General features: G+C 52.4%; 1 protein-coding gene across 1 annotated transcript; it reads left to right on the top strand.

Annotated features, from left to right (window-relative positions):
* The first annotated feature begins 231 nt into the window (after positions 1 to 231).
* Pcdh1 (protocadherin 1) lies at positions 232 to 14,109 on the top strand. The gene is made up of 3 exons (XM_055622931.1): positions 232 to 472; positions 7,395 to 8,257; positions 11,274 to 14,109. The coding sequence occupies exons 1-3, from the start codon at positions 427 to 429 to the stop codon at positions 13,551 to 13,553; spliced, it is 3,189 nt and encodes a 1,062-aa protein (XP_055478906.1). The 5' UTR covers positions 232 to 426; the 3' UTR covers positions 13,554 to 14,109.
* The last annotated feature ends 4,542 nt before the right edge of the window (positions 14,110 to 18,651 follow it).

The raw sequence follows: 18,651 nt of genomic DNA, 5'->3' as shown, positions 1-18,651 counted from the left end.
CTTAGCACGCCGTGGCAGCACACACCCTAGCACACAGAGGCGCCTACAGCAGCGCCTCACAAACAGGATCCGCTGCTTCGAGCATCTTTAACACTGGTTGTCACACACACCTTACACCAACAGTGTCACATTACACTCCGCAGCGCGCGCGCGCGCGCGCACACACACACACACACACACACACACACACACACACACACACTCCACTCTCCCTGGCCAGATTCCCTCGGGAGAAGCCTCCAGGCTCTCCTAGAGAGCACCCGGAGCCCTGTCACCTCAATCGGGACTTTGTTATTGTGAATATCGGCGCGACCGGAGTCCCCGGGCCGGCCAGACCGGCTTCCCGGCGGCACCACCCCCCACTTCCACTCCGGGGCCTGACCGGCTGGGTATTCCGGGAACAAGCCGGACCTGACAGGCCGCGCCATGCCGCCACCCTGGGCCTGTGTGGACCTAGGTCCCTTTGCAAAAGGTACGACACTGTAGGTGTTTGGGACCTTTTTCGGGCCATTTGGCCGAGCTCCCCGAGCCTCCTGGGTTCCTAGCACACCTAGGTCGCGCACACCTGGGTGCCCCTCTCCGGGGGCCCGGTTGCAGGCCAGTCCTGTGTACCAACAAGGCCCCGGGGCCAGAATGGAGACGGCAGCATGCGCAGAAGAAAAACTGGTAGGCGAATAGGACTCTCGCCCCTTTCTCCGGCCACTCTCTGGTAGTTCAGGCTTCTGGCCTCAGTTTCCCCAGCAGTGAGGGCGACTATTTCTTCGGCAGGAAAAACAGGTGACGCTGAGGCCGTGGAGGACCAAGTGCAGGGCAAGTACCCGGTTTCTGCAGCCTCGAGAGGATCGGTTTTATGAGAATGTCCCCGCCCGGCCAGGCTCGCGGCTTTGTGATTCCGGCGCCGGCTTCCTCCCTGCCCCCTCCCGGCGCCCGCTGCGCTGCTCCCGCCGGCGCCGGCTCGTGGGGGGACCTAGGCGGAGTCCGGAGATGCGGGAGAGGAGGGATTCCCCGCGGCGGTCCCGAAGGCGAGGGACGTGAGTGGCCGCCTGGCCTAAGAGAGTTCTCACTGTACTGCGCCTCACCTAGCCTCACCTTGGGCTCCAGGAGGCCAGGCGTCACCCTGGTGGGGGCGGGGATGTGGCGACCAAAAGCTTAGGAGGGGCCGCCAGCTCCCCCCACCCCCGCCGCCCCATAGACACACACTCGGCGTCCTCTGGGAGGAGGCGCTCGGGTGTGCTTGGGTGTGTGCTGAGAGCGCTCGCTGACCGAGATGGTGAGGACTAGGGTGTCTCATGCTGGCCGAGCCTGGGACCTAGAGCTGGGAGGTCCAGGGCTCCCTCTAGCACTTGCTCTGGGTCAGCCCTCAGGAGTTGCCTGGACCGGTACATCCCAGAAGGTGTTTGTAGACCCTGAGAGGTCTAGATGTGTGTGAGAACGCCTGCGTGCTACTTTCTTGAGTGGGGGATGGGGTGGGGTCCACGGTGGGTTTGAAGCCTTAATAAGAATTAGGTGAGGTCAGAGGACCCTTAGAAAGGGTGGGAAGCAGGGCATGGGGGACAAGGCCGGGTTCTGGTGCATCCTCATCTAGTTGACTCCTCTCCGTCTCCCATCCCCAGTTCTACATTAGAAGGGCCCAGGGTATTTTGCATCTTTGGCTACTTCTGCAGAGAGCTGGGCAAGAGACGCTGCCTGGAATGGGGCCTGCATGGTGGGGAGGAACTAAGAGGAAATCCAGGTTCTGATGTGGGGTGAGAGGTGCCCCCGCCAGGAACAAGGCTGGTTGGCGTTGCAGAGGGGGATTTTGTTAAATAACGTATTGAGCAGATACTATTCGCCGGGGCCCATGTGGGAGCAGCAATAGAACAGGCACTGTCTTTTCTTTTACAGGCTAGTAGATTCGTTCCTTCAGTGATTGAGGCAGAGAGCACCTACTATGTGCCAGGTGTGGGGGGAGATGCTCCATTACAGGATTGGGAGACTTAAATAGCTGACCTGTCTTGCGACGTATGGGAATCTCATTTAGTTCTCCCACATAACTTGAAAGGGCAGGATTTTAAAAATTGTATTACCTTTATTTATTTAGTTTATCTGTGTGCACACACATTTGGAGGTCAGGGAATGACTTTCAGTAGTCAGTTTTCCCCTTCAACTCTGTAGGTCTCGGGAATCAGGTTCAGAGATAGGCTCCTACTGAGCCATCTTTCTTGTCCAAGAGGCAGGATTTCCTCTCCCCTCCCCCTCACTCCCCATTTAATAATATGGAAATGGATTCAGAAAAGTGGATCACCTGGATAAGGTCACACAACTATGAAGTGTTGGGGTGAGGGTTTGAACTCAGCAATCTGGCTCAAGAATGCAGGTGCCTGGGAGCATGCAGAGGCTAATGGCAGGTTCTGGAAGACGGGGAAGAGAAACAGTACTGCTCGCTGTGGGAAGCCCCTGAGCAGCTCCACCCCAGGCTGCTCTTCTTGCTTACCCTCCCGCCCAGGCTCTCAGATGCTCCCTTTGTCCTTTGGTGTTTTGTGTTTGCAGCCCCAGTGCTTGTTGTGTAATGGTGCTGGGGCAGGTGTAGGGGTCAGGGGCTTCAGAGCTGACCTGCTCACCGGGACAGTGAGAGCTGTAAGCACAGCAGTCAGCAAGGAGTGGACCTTGATCCCAAAGTGGTGTGGAAATGAAGGTTCCAAGTGAACCCTCACCTGTCCCCATACCTTCTCAGATGCTGACACAAGATGGGGACTCCTTTGACTCTTGTCCGTTTGTTCCTCGCTCCTACAGTCCTGATTTTTTTTTCTCAGTCCTGATGGAAACAGGTCAATGTGCCTTTCTCCACTTAGGGTCTGTCCTATCAGGGTCCTGGGCACCCATGTTCCTGGGTGGAGAGGCAGTCCTGCCTAGGAAGGCAGCCCAGGCAGATAAGGTACTAATCCCTTCAAAGGCTGCCGCCTGAGACTAATGACTCCCAGCACTAACCGCCTGGGACAAAGTTCAGCAATGTTGGGGGTAGGGAGGTGGAAAGGCCTCTTTACTGCTTCTCCCAGCCCTTCCTGGCAGGCCACATGACTCCCTCCACAGCTGCAAATGGCTGGGAGCTTAGGTTCCCTCTTGACCAGGCCAGGTTGGCAATCTAGGGTTGGGCCGGAAGTAATAAATGGAATAAATACCATATTTCAGCCTCAAGCTTCTGTTGAGTCTTTTCCCAAGTCGGGTCTTTTGAGTTGGGAAGAGATCCTGCCAGTTCATACAGTCTCTGTGACCTAGGGTGTTGAAGAGTTTTGAGTCTTATAGCATAAATGATGTGGAGAGTATGGGGCATGGTGGACACAGCTTTTTTTTTTTTTTTTTTTTTTTTTTTCTTTTTCTTTTAAGACAGGGTTTCTCTGTGTAGCTTTGGCTGTCCTGGACTCGATTTATAGACCAAGCTGGCTTGAACTTGGAGATCTGCCTGCCTCGGCCTCCCAAGTGCTGGGATTACAGGCGTGCACCACCACACCTAGACTGTGGGCACACCTTTTTTTAATCTCAGCACGTGGGAGGCAAAGGCAGGTGGATTTCTGAGTTCAAGGCCAGACTGGTCTACAGAGCAAGTTCCAGGATAGCCAGGGCTACACAGAGAAACCTTATCTCAAAAAAAAAAAAAAAAAAAAAAAAAAAAAAAAAAAAAAAAAAAAAAAACCAAACAAACAAACAAAAAAAAGGATGAGGAGAGAGCTTTAATAATAGGTGATAGCCATTTCAAATGATTGGCAAATTCCATGAAATGCTTAGCAATGCACTAGTAAAGCTTTAGAGTTTTTTGGGATCATGGTGGTGTTGGGTGGTAGCAGAGGTGGTGATGATAAAGTGTGCAGGGCTTAAGCTCTTTTTCAGCTCTGTGAAACTACTGTCTCTCAAGGTTGTTTTCCCAGACCTTCCTATCACAATTGCCTAGGTGGGGGTTCTCCAGGTCCCACCTTCCAATCAAAATTCCTAAGGGTAGGGCCAGATAATCCTTAGGTTGGTAAAACTCTCCAAGTACTTCAAGAACCGAAACTCTGCTTAACACTTGTCCCCTTTCTGGCCAAGCCTGCCTCCAGACCCCATCCCCATGACCTCCTCGGATTGTGCCTTACTCTGTGATAAACCTTTTTTGACTGCAGCTAGCTGGAGGCAAAGCAAACCCTTAAAGGGAGGTAGACCACAGACCAACCAATTTGCTGCCAAGTTTTGTGAACAGACATTTTCCTAGGAAAGTCCTGCTTGATAATATTGTGTAGTTCTCCAAGGGAATGTGCCCCCCGCCCCAAAACATGACCTCTTGATCTGGGGGCAGAAAGCACTGATGAGGAAGCTTTTTTGAGCAGTCCTCTGGAGATAATTTTTAGGTTGGAGCTTGAAGCAGTATGGAGGATGGTTGATCCAAACAGGGCATCATGAAATTCTTCCTCCTTCAAAGAGAGTAAGCTGTGGCTGAGAATGGCGTGCACAGTTCTCTGGTGAAGGTCTCACAGGTTCAGGAGGGGCCTGTATTTGGGGAAGGCTCTCCAAGGAGATGTTGTGCTTGAGTTGTCCAAGGAATCAGTACATTTGGTGAACATTTGCTGAGCATCTACTACAGAGTAGACTCTAAATAGAGATTTGCATTTTATCCCAGTAGATTCCTTAGGGAATTGGCAAGCAGGCGAGTGACTAAGCCATTGACCATACAACCAAGGCCATCATCGGGAGCTAAACCCAGGGAACCAAAATAACCCCCACTGCGCAAGAACTGTTTACTGCGCATCTACTATATGTTGGGTCCAAAGCTAAGATGACACAGTAAACAATCAGAGGGTTATAACTGTAATCTCAGCTCTCAAGAGGCTTGAGTTTAAGGCCAGGCTCGTCTACATCTTGACCTCCAGGACAGCATGTTACAGGGTACGAAATCCTGCCTCAAGAAATGCTGTCAGCTTATGGTCCTGTAAGAGAGATAAACATTCACCAATTTTCCAAATAGGCCTGTGACTACAATTGTGCTTTGAAAGAAAGGATTGTTTGTTGAGTGCCTACTTTTAGCCGGTGTGAACTCAAACCCACCGGGAAATAGATAGCATCGTCTGCATTTGATGGGTGAAGAAACTGAGGCTTTGAGTTTTTGCTCCAAAAGTCTGCAGCCAGGGCTTGCCTCACAGTATCCGAAGTCAGAACCCAAGCCCATCTTCACCCTTCTGCCTTACAGATGCCAAGTGGGTACACAGAGGTAACGCAGCAAACTGACAGTCACTGAGCTAGAAGCACCGTGGGAGCAGATGGGCCCAGTCTGAATAGGCACAGTTTTACCCAGTTTTACAAGGTTCATCAGTGGGGCAGGGGGATGAGTGAGTATATGAACTCTTGCCTCTTTGGAATGTCTGGCATCTTCCTGGGGAGACGGAGAACACAGAATAGGTGCTCAATACTATAGTTGAACAACAGGGCTGGGCAGTGGCCGGGGCAGCCCAGTGATTCATTGCCGTAGGATTGGCATAGACAATAAGTGGCTGTGAATTGGAGGAGGACAGAGGTCACTGTGGGCTGGAGAGACCTAGGAAGGCTTTGTAGGGTTGTGGGTGGAGGGAGGCAGAACCTGTCTTCAGTGGGATGGGCATGATCAGTGTAATGCCTGGAAATTCCAGGGGTGAGGAGCATGACACCTTCCTCCCTCCCTACAGAAAATGCTGGACCAGAGACTTGGGGTTTGAATAGAGGAAGGGTTTGCCAGGGTTGCCTTTTTGGAGACAAGAGAGCAGTGATTGGGACAGCACTGGCAAGTCTGATAACATAGGCAGGTGGGCAGCCTCAGAACTGGGTGATGAAAGAGGCAGCCATTGTGGTAATGGTGGTGCAACTTCTAGTCTTGAGTGTTCACAGCACAGCCCTTCCTGGAAGGCTCTGGGGGTGGCAGAGGGAGGAGGGTGTAAAGACACTGGACCAGTCAGGGACGGGAGGTGGTGAGTATGCAGCAAGCTCTGGATGCAGACCGTGATAAGGGTCAAACAGGAGCCAAAGTCCGGTGTGGTACTGCTCATCTCTAATCCCAGTATTCTGAAAGCTGAGTCAGGAGGAGTTCAAGGCTAGACTAGGATACCTTGTGAGACTCTTTTTTTAAACCCAGGTCTGAGAATGCGGCTCAATGTTTGACCATTCATCTAACAATGCTCTGTGCTCAAATCTCAGGACCAGAGGAGAAAAGAAAAGAAAAAGAAAGAACCAGGAGGCAGATAGATGAGCATCTGGAGAGCAGAGGGGGTGGACCAGGGAAAGGCTGATGGTGTCATTGAAGCTCTGTCCCAGTTAGAGCTGCTGGGCTCTCTGTTGCTAAGGACAGGCCAGGGAAGCTCCCAATGCCAATTTGAAGGTCAGTCAGTCCTAACCCTAATCTTGGCCTCTATTCCTCACACCTGCCCATGGCAGGTGTGTGTGTGTGTGTGTGTGTGTGTGTGTGTGTGTTGAGACACATTTGTATGGAAGCCAGAGAGAGCTAACACCTATTCATTTCAGCATTTTCTTGTTTTAAAATTCTTTTTATCATATTTATTTACATAAGTGTTGAAGGCTGCATATCACAGGAAGTGTTTGGGGGTCAGAGGATAACTTCCAAGGGCCAGTTGTCTCCATCTGATGTAGGCCCCTGAGACTGAACACAGATCTTCAGGCTTGGCAGCAGGCACCTTTACCCACTGGGCCATCTCACTGGCCCTGCTACCAGCCACTTTCACAAGGTATTGGCATTCAGTTATGGGAGTGGGGAACACTGGGCGCCGTGGATGCTCTTTGTCAAAAATGGAGGATTTGGGGTGTAATCCCACATACACATAAGCTTATTTGCCATCTCAGAAGAAGGAGAAATGAAATACTCTTCCACTCTTCCTCCAGCTATCGTGAGAGGGAAGCCCGGGCAATGACTCTCAGGGTCTGGGGTATTTGAGGGGTTGGTACATGCTGCTCTCGTACTACACGTGTGGGGAGGAGTGTTCCAACGGGAGATGTCCCAGGCCTAACCCTTCCCCTTGCTTTTGCTCTGTATCTCAGTATCAGGGTAATTACCATGGGTGACTAAGGCAAGATGCTGGTGAGAAGGAGGTGTTGTGCAAAGCACAAAGCTGAAAGCAGACAGCGAAGGAGGGTGGGGGGCGGTGCCCAGGGAACGTCAGCTGGGTAAGGGCGTGCCATGGGCTGGAACTGCTGTAGACCTGCCTGTCATCTTACCAACTTCACCAGCTGGGTCAGGCACAGCTGCTACACCCCACCGTGGGTGAGACTCTGGGTTCTGGAATCCCAGATCTGGGCCGGGAGAATGGTGTATCGCTGGGAGAGGGTGGGGTGGGGGGTTGGCTCTGGCAGCCTCCAGGGTTGACTTCCTCTTCAGAGCTGATGGCCTCTACTCTGTCTTCTTGTAGTTCTCCTGGTTCTGGATCCTCCCAGGATGGGGCCTCTGAGGTCCAGCCCAGGGCCTGGGGGGCAGCGGCTGTTGCTGCCCTCCTTACTGCTCGCATTGCTGCTCCTACTGGCTCCATCTGCAGGCCATACCACCCAGATAATATACAAGGTGCAAGAGGAACAGCCGCCCAACACCCTCATCGGGAGCCTTGCTGCTGACTACGGTTTTCCAGACGTGGGTCATCTGTATAAACTTGAGGTAGGTGCTCCGTACCTCCGAGTGGATGGCAAGACTGGTGACATTTTCACCACAGAGACCTCCATTGACCGAGAGGGGCTCCGTGAATGCCAGAACCAGATCCCTGGGAATCCCTGTATCCTGGAGTTTGAGGTGTCTATCACGGACCTCGTGCAGAACGGCAGCCCCCGGCTGTTAGAGGGTCGGATCGAGGTGCAGGACATTAATGACAACACGCCCAACTTTGCCTCACCGGTCATCACCCTGGCTATCCCCGAGAACACCAACATCGGCTCGCTCTTCCCCATCCCACTGGCCACGGACCGAGACGCTGGCCCCAATGGGGTGGCATCTTATGAGCTACAGGCTGGGCCCGAGGCCCAGGAGCTCTTCGGGCTGCAGGTGGCCGAGGACCAGGAAGAGAAGCAGCCACAGCTCATTGTCATGGGCAACCTGGACCGAGAGCGTTGGGACTCCTACGACCTCACCATCAAGGTTCAGGATGGTGGCAGTCCTCCCCGTGCCAGCAGCGCCCTGCTTCGTGTCACTGTGCTTGATACAAACGACAATGCCCCCAAGTTCGAGCGACCGACCTACGAAGCTGAGCTGTCTGAGAACAGTCCCATTGGCCACTCGGTCATCCAGGTGAGAGGCCCACTCCATTTTACCCATTGGGGTGATTTGCCTTTAGAAATGGGATCTCCCAAAAGCAGGTTAAAGATTCCTTCACTTAGGGGGAAAAACCCAACAGAAAGCTACGGGACCCTCACTTCTCCCCAGCCCCAGCCAAAAGAGACTTTTTCACCAGCTTCCTCTCCTCCACTTCAACAAGTGGTACTTTCTTCTGCTGTCAATCAACTTAGATGACAGTGACATAACATCTCAATAGCATCATACCTCCCCATCAGACTCAGCTTAGGGAAACTTCTTGGGAAGTGAAATTGCTCTGAGCTCAGGGAGTACCCTCTGCTTAGCCCAGGCTGGATCAAGGAACTCTCATTTTACCCAGTAGACACCCTCCTGTCATGAGAGTGTCTTCTACCCAGGGGCAGGGCCCTTTAGACAGGTGAGCTTTCACTTCAGCTAAAGACTCAACCTCATTGTGCCCCTGCCCAACAAAGCCATGAGACATTGTCAGCCAGAAGTCTCCTCAGTTCTGACAACATTCTTCAGACTGCTTTCACACTTGCTCCTTCCCCTGCGATGGGGTGCCATTGGTATGTGGTGTCAGTAACTCTACAAAAGTTCTCAGCATCCTTCTTCATGGGAACCGCCCCAGGGGCAGGGCAGCAGCTTGGTGGGGCTAGGGCCTTGGAGGGAGCAGAGAAGCGTCCTGGCAGACAGGTGGGCGTATCTCCCGCTGTCATCTCGGCCCCTGGCCTCCTGCCAGCCCTGTCTTCTTTCTCCTTCCCCATGGGCTGAAGGTATCTCTGTCCATGATGTGAGTAAGCCAAAGAGAGTTCAGCTGACCTGGACACCATTACTCAACCTGAGACCCTTCGTTCTGGGTCCTGGAGCTGAAGTGAGTGGGTGGCAGTTTTTAATCTTTTCTAGAGGCTGGTGGACTAGAATATAGCAACAAGGCTGAGAAAGAATAGAAAGACAGCCATTCGGGATGGTGAATAATAATAGTCTAGGGGCCAGGCACTGTTCTAAAATACACTATGTGCATTATATAATTTAATCCTTACCGTACAAAGTAAGTAAGCATTATGCCCATTTTACAGATAGGAAACTGAGCCCATAGAGATTTTTAAACTTGCCTGCGGTTGGAGCCCACCTTACCCACATGGGACATGCGGAGTCCTTAGAGGTTGGCAGTGTTGAAAAGTGGATGGGAAGAGACCAGGTGGTGGAAAAGAGGCAGAGTTAGAGTTAAGCAAGAGTGGAAAGCTAAGAGTCATAGATAGAAATAAAGATGAGAGGTCGGTTAAGGAGCTAGCTGAGAAGTGAGGTGACCAGTCTAGAGACAGGAATGCCACGGGAGCATAGTCAGGGAGCTGGTGATGGACATGCTGGGATTGGGTAGGGAAATAGAGGTTTGCCTTTAAAGGTGTGAAGGGGGCAGGTGGTGATGGCTCATTCCTTTAATCTCAGCATTTTGGTGGCAGAGGCAGGAGAATCTGTGAGTTAGAGGTCAGCCTGCTCTACAGAGAGTTCCAGTACAGCCCACACAGAGAAACCCTGTCCCCAAAACAAAAACAAACAAACAAAGAGGTATGAAGGACACCAGAGTAGCTGGGAGCCCTTGTCCATAGGAAAGCCTTGATGGGTATGGACCCTTCCCGAGGAGAAGGACGGAAGTTCAGCAGTGGCACAAACGACTCTAGGTGCTGTGCTCAGCACTGTGTAATTGGACTTCTTAGAGACAGATGGACGGGAACAATGAATGAATGGATGACAGATAAAAAGAAAAGCGGAATTATTTAAGAGTCACTCGCCATGTTCCAGGCAGCAGCAGGTATTTCTTTTATATTACCCCATTTAACCTTTATCACAATCTTAGGAAATAAGTTCTATTAATCATCCCCATTTTATACATTTGTAGAGAGAGGCTAGGGAAGATTAAATAATTGGCCCAAGGCCATATAATTAATTGGAAAGCGGTCGAGCTGGGATTTGAACTCAAGACTTTCATTTTGCTCCTTAGAGGCTCTGCCAAGTTATGCCTACTCCTTCCCACCCTTCCCCCCTCACACATACACTTCATTACAATTCTGTTTGCCTGTAAACACTTCCAAACCCTCACCAGTGGTACCTCCTCACCATTCCCACCTGGCTTCTGTTGCCCCATTACCACCCATGTTTGTGTAGACTGGTCCCAGTGCAGGGCGGCATTGGCGTGGGAGGGCGTGCCCGCTGCAAAGGGACAGGCAGTTCATTGTTTGGTTCTGGAAGCCCAGCCTGCTGCCAGCAGGCTCTGTGGCCTGCACCAAGCCCTCCCTTCTGGCCCCAGGCTCAGGCTGGATTCCTCACACTGGTGCCTTGCCAGCAACAGACAACAGTAAGGGAGTTGAAGAAACAGGTTTCCCCAGTTTGACAGCAGTGGCTGGGTTGGGCCCGCCGGGCTCTTTCTGACCCGTATCTCTCTCTACCTGGTTGCTTTCAATAGAAATCCCCTCACCTGGGGCCTCTAGTTGGGCATGGGGGTCCACACTGTTGCATGCGCACGCATGAATGAACACACCTTCTCACACTGAAATATAAGCACAGCTTAGAGTCACATATTTGTAAGTATGTCACATGCCTGCATACCAGGTATGTACACAATAAGTGCACGCATGCCTGCCGTCTCTGATGCGTAAATCCTTTCTCATCCCTTCAGAATGCGGGGGGGGGGGAGAGCTCGTTTGACGAAAAGGGTTTGCTCGATCCTCACCTCTGTGCTTAGGTGGACTGGTACAAATGAAGAGTGGAATATAATTCTGCCCGGTCCTGGCCATGTAGTGTCACTAAGAAGGATTTGCAAGCTGCATCTGAGCTCTTTAGGAAAAGAGGTTAGCGGCATCGACCAGGGTGCCAGGCCTAGGGGAAAGACCACACCGAGTGCTGCTTTTGGAAAGGTTGCTAAGCTAGCATCATTGAGCCTGACCTGCTTGTGGGAAAGGACCTCAGCAGCACGTGCACTGTTAGCTCACTAACCTGTCCCCATCCCCTGTAGGTGAAAGCCAATGACTCGGACCAAGGTGCCAATGCGGAGATTGACTATACCTTCCACCAGGCGCCCGAAGTGGTCAGGCGTCTCTTGCGACTAGACAGAAACACTGGACTCATCACCGTTCAGGGCCCCGTGGACCGCGAGGATCTAAGCACTCTGCGTTTCTCGGTGCTCGCCAAGGACCGAGGGGCCAACCCCAAGAGTGCCCGTGCCCAGGTAGTTGTGACTGTGAAAGACATGAACGACAATGCCCCCACCATCGAGATCCGAGGCATCGGGCTGGTGACTCACCAAGACGGGATGGCCAACATATCGGAGGACGTGGCCGAGGAGACCGCTGTGGCCTTGGTGCAGGTGTCCGACCGGGATGAGGGAGAGAACGCGGCTGTCACCTGTGTGGTAGCAGGTGATGTGCCCTTCCAGCTACGCCAGGCCAGCGAGACAGGCAGTGACAGCAAGAAGAAGTACTTCCTGCAGACCACCACGCCTCTCGACTACGAGAAAGTCAAAGACTATACCATTGAGATCGTGGCTGTGGACTCCGGCAACCCCCCGCTCTCCAGCACCAACTCCCTCAAGGTGCAGGTGGTAGATGTCAATGACAACGCCCCCGTCTTCACCCAGAGCGTCACTGAAGTTGCCTTCCCGGAAAACAACAAGCCCGGGGAAGTGGTGGCCGAGGTCACCGCCAGTGACGCCGACTCTGGCTCGAACGCAGAGCTGGTGTACTCTCTGGAACCCGAGCCAGCGGCGCAAGGCCTCTTCACTATCTCGCCCGAGAACGGAGAGATCCGGGTGAAGACCTCGCTGGATCGGGAACAGAGAGACAGCTATGAGCTGAAGGTGGTGGCGGCCGACCGAGGCAGCCCCAGCCTTCAGGGCACAGCCACGGTCCTTGTCAATGTGCTTGACTGCAATGACAATGACCCCAAATTTATGCTGAGTGGCTACAACTTCTCCGTGATGGAGAACATGCCAGCGCTGAGTCCAGTGGGCATGGTGACTGTCATTGACGGCGACAAGGGGGAGAATGCCCGGGTGCAGCTCTCGGTAGAGCAGGACAATGGTGACTTTGTTATCCAGAACGGCACAGGCACCATCCTATCCAGTCTGAGCTTCGATCGGGAGCAGCAGAGCACCTACACGTTCCAGCTGAAGGCGGTCGACGGTGGCGTGCCGCCTCGGTCGGCGTACGTTGGCGTCACCATCAACGTGTTGGATGAGAACGACAATGCACCCTTTATCACGGCCCCCTCCAACACGTCTCACCGACTGCTGACCCCGCAGACGCGTCTCGGTGAGACGGTCAGCCAGGTGACAGCGGAGGACATTGACTCCGGCGTCAATGCTGAGCTGATCTATAGCATTGCCGGTGGCAACCCTTATGGACTCTTCCAGATTGGATCGCACTCAGGTGCCATCACCCTGGAGAAGGAGATCGAGAGGCGCCACCACGGACTACACCGCCTTGTGGTGAAGGTCAGTGACCGTGGCAAGCCTCCTCGCTACGGCACAGCCTTGGTCCACCTTTACGTCAATGAGACCTTAGCCAACCGCACCCTGCTGGAGAACCTGCTTGTCCACAGCTTGGACACGCCCCTGGATATTGACATTGCCGGGGACCCGGAATACGAGCGCTCCAAGCAGCGGGGCAACATTCTCTTTGGTGTGGTGGCCGGCGTGGTGGCTGTGGCCTTACTCATCGCGCTGGCGGTACTGGTGCGCTACTGCCGGCAGCGGGAGGCCAAGAGCGGGTACCAGGCTGGGAAGAAGGAGACCAAGGACCTATACGCCCCCAAGCCCAGCGGCAAAGCTGCTAAGGGAAACAAGAGCAAGGGAAAGAAGAGCAAGTCCCCGAAGCCTGTGAAACCAGTGGAGGATGAGGATGAGGCTGGGCTGCAGAAGTCCCTCAAGTTCAACCTAATGAGCGATGCCCCCGGAGACAGTCCCCGAATCCACCTGCCCCTCAACTACCCGCCAGGCAGCCCCGACCTGGGCCGCCATTACCGCTCCAACTCCCCACTGCCTTCCATCCAGCTGCAACCCCAGTCACCCTCGGCCTCCAAGAAGCACCAGGTGGTGCAGGACCTGCCGCCTGCAAACACGTTTGTGGGCACCGGGGACACCACGTCCACGGGCTCCGAGCAGTACTCCGACTACAGCTATCGAACCAACCCCCCCAAATACCCCAGCAAGCAGGTAGGCCAGCCCTTTCGGCTTAGCACACCCCAGCCCCCGCCCCACCCCTACCACGGGGCCATCTGGACCGAGGTGTGGGAGTGATAGAGCAGGTAGTGCGCCTGCCATGATCGACTAGATCATGTGCGAGCATCCTGAGCTAGCCGTGGGAGGTGGGAACACTGATCTGGGGGTGCTGAGGCCTCAACTAAGGGTCCTGCTGCCTTGCCCAGTTAGGGAGGGTTAGGCTGAGTGGAAACTGACTTGGGGTGGGGCTCTGTCCTCCCAGCTCCTCCCCACAGGGAGAAGCCTGGCTTGTCAGATCCCAGGATGCTGAACTAGCTCCCGGGTCTTTCAGGTGGAGCTGATGGGCAGGTAAATAGGTTTGGAGATAGAAGGGAACAGGGGGAAATGGGAGGAGACTGCTCCAAACATGGGTCTCTGCTGGAGATCAGCTCTATAGGTGCTCCTTTGGAGGGGACACAGAAGACCTAGAAACTGGGTGGGAACTCTGCTAGAGAGGGGGGAACCTCCCCACTTGTGCCTTCTACATGTACTGTGTGTTAACTTCTTCCTCATCCCCAGGCCCCAGGGGCTGGCCCCATGTCCCCTACCCCAGCCCTATTCATGTGGCCCTACAATAAAGTTGTCTATTTTTGGAGTTTTGGTTTCTTATTTTCCCGGAACTGAGAGAAGCAGCGAGAGAGACTGGAAGCAGCTTTGTTCTCAAATCCTGCCTCAATTTCACTATATCCCTCCCTACTCCCTAGACCCGCCTGCTTTACTCGGGAGCCCTATCTTAGCATATTATCTCCCAGCCACCCCCACACCCATCTCCATGTCTGGAGAAAGTTTCAGCTTTCAAATGGAGGAGTGTGGTAGCTTGCTTCCTCACCATATACTCCATATTTGTGAGGCTTTCTCCCTGCCCTAGGACTCTTCACCAAGAAAGAGTTGGAAAGGTTCTGTTTCCCTGGTCCCAGACAATTTTTTCCTATCTGCCTGAATGGAATAGCTTCTGAGAAACCTGAAGCCAGAGCACCTGTGTGGGGTGGCAGCCAGCCTTCCTGCCCCAGGTGAGGCCAGAGAACCTTTTGATTACACCATCCACTTTCCCTTAGGGCAAGCTCTTCCCCCAAGTCTCTTTCCCAGCCTCTTCATCACACCAACACTCAGCAATTAGCTGGTCCTGTCCTGTGTCTCCTCATGATCCAGCCTGGGAAGGGCCCTGGGAGAAGCAGGGGCTTCTCTAACACTGCAGAGACTCACTTCACACCCTCATGCTTGGGTGAGCCTTTGCCATAGGATGAGGTGTCCCATTTCTGCCTCCTGCCCGAAGCCACCTCCATCCCCTTCTGCCAGCCCCTTAATCTAGCCAGGATCACCAGCTGGCTCTCACTCTCTCTCCCTCCGTCTCTCACTTCTTGCTCTCCTGGGTCTCCTCTGTCTCCAGTTGTGCCTGAGGGAAGTTAAGGTGTGGGTGAGGGGCCTTCTGTCCTGGGGGAGTCTCTGAGGTCAGAGGCAGCTTATCTCCATGGTGATCGAAGAGGCTTGAGACACTCCCAGGAGGTCCAAGGCGCCAGCTCTCTTCTTGGTTCCATGTATAAACTCCCCAAAGTCCTGGGATACCCCCCAAAGTGAAAAGGCAATCCGAAGAGTTTTGGAGGAGCAGGGTTTGGGGAGGTCATATCTAGTTACAACTTCTTTCTCCTGAGAAGTCAGGATATCTCAGGTGACTTCCAGAAACTCGGGACCTCCCACTCTTTCTCTTCCATTTCTGCCTTGCAACTGTTGCTTCTTCCATACTTTTAGTTCACTGAGCCCTTTTCTTCCCCCTCAAGGTCTGAGGGATTGTCCTTCACTGGTCTCCAACCCAGCCCATCCGCAGAAACACACTGAATACCTCCTCCCAACATTTGAATATAACCAAACTACATTACCTGTTGTCTTCGACTGAGCATATAGGCCAAGTTTCTACTGTGTGCTCAGCATGGTACTCAGAAAAAATGGTTACAAGTGAAATGAAACATAAGTATCAAGTGTCAATGAATCCTATGCGTCAGAGCTTTTACCTATGTATACTGCAAAACTCTTTTAGGTTGGTTTTGTTTGTTTGTTGTTTTGTTTTTGAGACAAAAACATTATGTAGCCTGAATGGTCTGGAGCTTGCTATGTAGACCTGGCCTCGAACTCATAGACATCCACTGCCTTTGCCTTCCTAGTGCTGGAATTAACTCATGCACCACTATCCTAATTCTATGAAACTTGTATTACTGCTGTTTCCCATTTTGGGAGGCCTTGCTAGGTGCAAGGTACCATATGTGAATTCAGTCAATGCTCATAACTTTATGACACAGGCCAGTTTATTATAGTCATTTCACATAAGTGAAAACTAGCAGTTGATAAAGTTAAGATTTAAGCACAAAGCATCAGGGAATCTGATTGTCAGAGTCTGCCATTATCTACTATACAATTAAAAGCTGATTCTGTGATTAAGTTAGTAAGAGACTAGCTATCACATTAGCCTATAAAAAGTTCTGCAAAACCCTGTAAGAAAGGGTGAACTTGTTAAACTTGTATAACTGAGTTTTCCACATTTGTTTGTCTGTAACATCTCCTACTTTTAGGATATAATGTTGGGGAAATATGAATGGGCTTATAGGGGAATAGGAAACCAGAGCCAGCTTGTCAGTGGTGAGTAGGATTTGGGCAGAAGGTCCCCACCCCCCTGGCCTAGGGTCACTGTGTGAGCAGCTCTTGAAGCAGGGGGTGAGTGTCACCAGGTTGCAAGCAAGAAGAGGATGGAAAAGGGACCATTCAGGTTGGAGTGGAGGGTGTGGGAGAGAGTAACATGAGCCTGAAGAACTACAGATTGTATAGGACAAGGATTCCTTGCTGAATGTCCCTGAAGAAGAGAAGCAAGTCCCCTTATATCTCAGTTTGCCGGATGAACTGAATTTTAGAAAGAGCCACTTGCCCTGCCTAGCCTGTGTAAAGCTAGGCCTAGCTTAATGTTCATCTGTGCTGAAGGGCCTGGAGGGGGCTTTGGATCACTAAGGTTTACACTGAGGTTGGCAGTAAAGAAGATAGGTGGATGGATTTGGCTGAATTTAGGGAGAAAGGGCCAATAATATTCAAGATCCTAGTTGATAGGGAGTAGGGGTGGGGAGAACTGAGGGAGAACTCTCAGAATTCCCAGGTGGATATCAGCTTTCTGACTGTGGGTGATGAGATAGTGATGAGCTCACTGCCTATGTGAAAGACAATCGATGAAATATAATTTGAGTTCAGACATGCTGGGTCTGGAGGGTCTGTATGGGTAGGTAGCCCATGAAATGCTCAGCAAGGTCTTAGGATCTTCAGGACCAGAGACTGAGGGATTTGGGACCTGGTCTCTTAAGATTTTATAGAATTGCCAGAGCAGTTGAGGTTGAGAATAACCATCCAGCATTCACTGGAAAAACAAAAACAAAAACCCTGGGGAAAGGCCCAAGGGACATGCCCACATGTAGGACTGAACTCCTTGATTACTGGGTTCTTTAGAAAAGAAGGGCTGATGGTCAGTCTTGACAAAAAACAAGAAGCATCAATAACCAAGCTGGCTTGTGCCTTTGAGGACTGTCCTGGTGCCTCTGTATCCCCAAAACCAGGCGAACCTTGCTCCTTTATAACCTCATAGCCCCCAAAGTGCAGGTCAGTTCTGGAGTCTGGTTTCATCACCCAGATCCTGCACTGGTTGGAACCAAATGTGTTCCTGAAAAATGGGAGGTAGCAGTGCGCTGCCTTCCTATCACTCCAAAGCTCTTTGTCCTGACAGCCCGTCCCCTGACACCAGACGCCAGACATTAAAAGGAGGTTGCAGAAGGTGGAGAGTGAGAGTGTGGGCTTACAAACCTGAGACCATCTTTATTTACTATTTCCTTGACCTTTTGTGAAAGGGCCACAGAGCTGAGACAAGTTGCTTCTGTCTTAGAGAATTAAAGTCTGTTGACTCAACAGGACCTGGGCCTTGTTGCTCCTCTGGCCTCCAGGGGCCCAGGATTGGTGCCCTTCACAACTCCTAATTTCTGGCTGGCAGGAAAACCAGTGGAGGTCCCAGGTGGGTGGCTTGATGATTGTGCCAAGTGCCAGGCTGAGGTTGCCAGGTTCCTGGTCTGATCATTAACCCATGGCAAACAGGCAGAACAACTGGCAGGAAACCGGCTGCTGCCACCATTCCATTCTCTCAATGCCAACATCCAGTCTAAACTCATCTTGTTCTGCGAAGCAGGGGGTCCCTCCTAGCTCCTTTCATTTCCTAGAGGGGTCTCCATGGAGAAGAGCCTTCCCAGTCCTGGATGGATGTCATGTGCTCTGCCATGAAGGGCATTGCCCTCAGCAGTCCCTTTCCACACATGGAGCACTGAAGGGTTCCATTTATGTTCTCTTGACCCCAATGGGTCTGACTTCTCTCTCCTCCCTTCATATGCTCCCATATTCAGGCCTCTATGAAGGGATTTGTGGGGGGCTGGGGACTCAGTAGGAGGGCCTCTTTGAGGCCTCAGCACTGAAGACTTGGTCTGAGGAGCAAGATTCAAGAGGTTGGTACCTTTTGGATGGAGGCAACGGGGAGTTACAGAGCAGTGAGACAGGTGAGGAGCTCAAGCCGAGAAGGTACATTAGACCGTTCTGTTCAGAAGGGCTGTCTGGGAGTTAGGAGTCCTGCTTTCAGGAAGCTGTTTCAGAAGCTTGAGGTCTGTGCTGGTGTTTAGAGGCCCGGCTGGCATTTGGAGTTGGCTGAGACTGTGCTGTCTGCTCTCGGGCTCTACTCTGTATCGGGGCTCATTCTGTTCTGGAAGGCAAGGGAAGCCATGCTTGTGTCGGGAAGCCGGGCTAGAACTAGAAGGGCTGTGCTGAAATGGTGTAGTTCTGGGCTAGGGTTGTGATGGCAGGCTGGGGCTGTAATAACAGTGGGACCTATGCTGTGTTGGGATTTTCAGTGTGTGGACCTGGCTGTACTGGGAGCTAGCCTCGAATTAAGAGGCACCTCTACTACAGGCTGTGCTTTCTGGGGCCTATGCTGTACTAAGGGGCTGGACCTCTTCTTGGCTGCTGCTGAGGCCTGGGAGGGTCTTGCTGGGCTGGGAACTGGTGTGGTGCTGCATTGGAGGAGGCTTGCCAGCCAAGAGTAACGCTCTGTCTCCCTACAGTTACCTCACCGCCG

This window comes from Psammomys obesus, unplaced genomic scaffold, assembly GCF_907164565.1.
Source record: "Psammomys obesus unplaced genomic scaffold, mPsaObe1.curated_primary_1811, whole genome shotgun sequence".
Lineage (NCBI taxonomy): Eukaryota > Metazoa > Chordata > Mammalia > Rodentia > Muridae > Psammomys > Psammomys obesus.
Note: the sequence above shows the minus strand (reverse complement) of the source record. Positions and strands in the feature narration are given on the sequence as shown.

What these genes read in the sequence shown, in the direction of transcription:
- Pcdh1 (XM_055622931.1), top strand. Translation starts at nt 427, where the DNA reads ATGCCGCCACCCTGGGCCTGTGTGGACCTAGGTCCCTTTGCAAAAG. An exon ending in CCTAGGTCCCTTTGCAAAAG is followed by an intron (nt 473 to 7,394) that starts GTACGACACTGT and finishes GTCTTCTTGTAG; the next exon opens with TTCTCCTGGTTCTGGATCCT. An exon ending in TTGGCCACTCGGTCATCCAG is followed by an intron (nt 8,258 to 11,273) that starts GTGAGAGGCCCA and finishes CATCCCCTGTAG; the next exon opens with GTGAAAGCCAATGACTCGGA.